Source organism: Elephantulus edwardii, unplaced genomic scaffold (genome assembly GCF_000299155.1).
Source record: "Elephantulus edwardii isolate Elephantulus edwardi_28Jun2011 unplaced genomic scaffold, EleEdw1.0 scaffold00339, whole genome shotgun sequence".
Taxonomy (NCBI): Eukaryota; Metazoa; Chordata; class Mammalia; order Macroscelidea; family Macroscelididae; genus Elephantulus; species Elephantulus edwardii.
The window spans coordinates 1,400,144-1,403,180 of NW_006400089.1; the positions used below are offsets into that span (position 1 = coordinate 1,400,144).

Here is a 3,037-nt window from a genome sequence, read left to right on the forward strand (position 1 = left end):
GGAGACTGTCAGGCAAGGGAAATACTTATTGGTCAGCTTGATTTTCAAGGCTCTGGCATTCTGGGCAGTTTTTAAGGCCCTAGATAAGTTTTCTGATGTCAGTTCTATATAAATTTCATTGTTTTCTGCCGAGACACCTTCCATCTGAAATTCACTGAAGAAGTTCTCCTAAACAAAACAAAACAAACAAACAAAATGGAGGAGCCTGAGTGACCTTTCCAAGGGCACTGGGCTGCTTGTAGACCTCTGGAGTTTTCACTCACCTGTTGCAGCTCACACCACATGCTCACTCCACCATTGGCCACTTTATCTAACAGGATGAAATTCAACTTATCTGGGTTGATGCGAAGGGTGCAGGTTTTTACAAGCTTGGCTATCATGTTACTGATTCCTATAATAAAGAATTACTATATATATATAATTACTATAACTTATAATCATGTATATCTCATTAAGAAAACCCCCATAGTTCTCAAGTTTACTACAACTCATATAGACCCTGTGGGACGTAGTAGATTCTACTGCCCCATAGCATTTGTGAAGCTGTAAATTTTTACAAGATTGCCTTCTCTTCCTCTCATAGATGGGCTATTTGGTTTAATAGTCAACTTTCATATTAGCAGTCCAATGCTTAACCTTTAGCACAAGTTCTCTTAGATTATGTCTTCTTGTGTCAATGAGTCGAAACCAACCCACAGCTGACCCTCTGGCGGGTTCTGTAATTAGCTTGGGAAAAGACTGCTCATCTTTCTCCAGTGGAGAGGCTGGTGAATGTGAACTGCATGCCTTTGAGATGAAAGAGCAACTCCTTGGCACTATAGATACTGCAGAATTATACATGTAATAGTGTTTACCTTTGCTGACTATTTTTTTTCATTATTTTTAATGAAAGTTTACAGAGACTTTGGATTTCTATTCATTAATTGTTGCACTTTTCTCTCTGCCCAACCTTCCCTCCCCAGTTTGCTCTTCCCTTTGAAAAGTAAAATTCTTTCATTTTATACAGTCTCTCCCCCCCAAGTCCACTCCACTATGCAGTCTTCATTTTGAAAAGTAAAATTGTTATACAATGCCTCCCCCCAAGTCTACTCCACAATGCAGCCTTCGATCTGGACTCATATCATGACAGTAATACCTAATCATATATCCCTTTTAAACACTTCTCTCCTCTTCTGTTTCAATACAGAATACATAATTTATCCTTTTTTTCTCAGTCTCCCCCCAACCCCGATATCAGTCCTGTTTTACAACAGTGGCAGTATGCAGTATTTGTCCTTTTGTGACTGAGATCTGTCACTCAGCATAATGTCCTCCAGGGTCACCTACTTTGTATAATATTTCATGAGTTCCTTGTTTTTCAATGCAGTGTAGTATTCCATTGTGTGTAAATATACCACAGCTTGTACCTGGGTTGTTTCCGACTCTTTACTATTGTGAACAAAGCAGCAATAAACATGGGTGTGCATATATTTGCTTGGGTGGCAGTTCTGGTATCTTTATGGTATATTCCCAGTAGTGGAACTGCTGGGTCAAATGGTATTTCTGTTTCCAACTTTTTGAGAAAGTGTCATTTTGCCTTCCTTAGTGGTTGCAACAGGGTTCCAGTTTCTCCACAACCTCACCAGCATTTGTTGTTTGCTTTTCTGGTGAATTCTGCTATTCTTACTGGAGAGAGATGTTTGTTTTGATTTGCATCTCTCTTAGAGCTAGGGACTTTGATAATTTCTTCATGTGCTTGTTGGCCATCTGAATGTCTTCTTTGATGAAGTGTCTGTTCATATCCTGTGTCCATTTTTCAATTGGGTTATTTACATTTATCTTGTGGTGCTCGAGTATTTTAAAAATTCTCAACTTAAGTCCCTTATCTGACATGTCATTATCAAATATTTTTCCCAGTTTGTGGCTTCCCTTTTCACCCTGTTGAAGATTTTGGATGTGCATAGGGATTTGATTCTTAGAAGTTCTTATTCATCTATTTTATCCTTTGCTGGTTGTAGATTTTTCAGTATACTTGGAAGACTATTTCTTATGCACCTGACCCACCCACTAGGCCACCAAGAGTTCCATACTGCATCTATCACGGAACAATTTATTGTGAAAAAGTTCTCCTTTCCCATGAAGGCTCCCGGTGAATTACCAACAGTTTACAACTGTATCACAGAGGAAGGTTCTTTATAGCCACAGATGTCAACACCTCTGTGACTTTTTTACTTTTAGACACTCTGGGACACTATGCAATCAAATAAAGAAACTGAGGTTAGTTGTCGCATCCATTAATTTAACACGTGTCACTGTTCATTAAGTACGGGAGCACTGAGTTCAAAGCAAGGAGAAGCGAGATGAAGCCAAGTTGTGCAGGAATTTCTTATCAAATAAAAATACTGAAACAGGGCCTGGAAACTATGAGAAGAGGCTTCACATCTCCTTCCGCAAAGCGCGCTCCCGCCCCCCCCCCCCCCCCGCCACGAGGGCCTCTGTTGCGCTCTTCCTCCGGACCAGCCCCGTGCGCCCCACCCGGATCCCTCCCTGCCAGTTCCGCCCTCCTTTTCCCAAGTTCCCCTTTCCCAGCTCCTCTCAACACGGCCTTGGATGGGCTGCGGCCCAGCTCACGCGTGAAATGGTTCAGACAGGCCGTGTCCACGATCTTTGCCCGAAACTTCATGGCTACGCTGGCGGGCCCAAACGAGGGCGTCTGTGGGTAGAGAACCTGGGTCCCCTCACATCTCCCCGCCGGCCAGAAACGCGATAGAGCCTAAGTTAGTTCCGCTGAGCTGGGCACCGCCCCCCTAACTATGCCCGGCTTGTTCATTATAAACGCCACGGTTCAACTCCTCTGAGCCCAAAGGGAAGCGGCCACTGCACTATGCGCGAGCAGCGCCTGGGCCCCGGCCTCGGGCTGGCGTTCAGGACTGGTTCGGGGCATAGGGAGCGGGCAGCGCCACGTTCTCCTGCAGCAGCTTTGAGCGGTTGGGTCCTGGCAGTTGCCTACAGAGACCCTCACAGCGGCGACCTCACAGGCCACGCCCCACGCGGGTTC

At 44.4% G+C, this 3,037-nt stretch overlaps 1 protein-coding gene across 1 annotated transcript in view; it reads right to left on the reverse strand.

Moving 5' to 3' along the window:
• Positions 1 to 2,662, reverse strand: part of HUS1 (HUS1 checkpoint homolog (S. pombe)) — a 38,504-nt gene extending 35,842 nt beyond the window's left edge. Inside the window, exons 1-3 of the mRNA XM_006901613.1 lie at positions 2,611 to 2,662; positions 264 to 391; positions 7 to 168 (exon numbers count right to left, since the gene is read on the reverse strand). Coding sequence (XP_006901675.1) covers positions 7 to 168; positions 264 to 391; positions 2,611 to 2,662 — 342 coding nt within the window. The remainder of the gene's footprint in view (positions 1 to 6; positions 169 to 263; positions 392 to 2,610) is intronic.
• Positions 2,663 to 3,037: the final 375 nt, after the last annotated feature.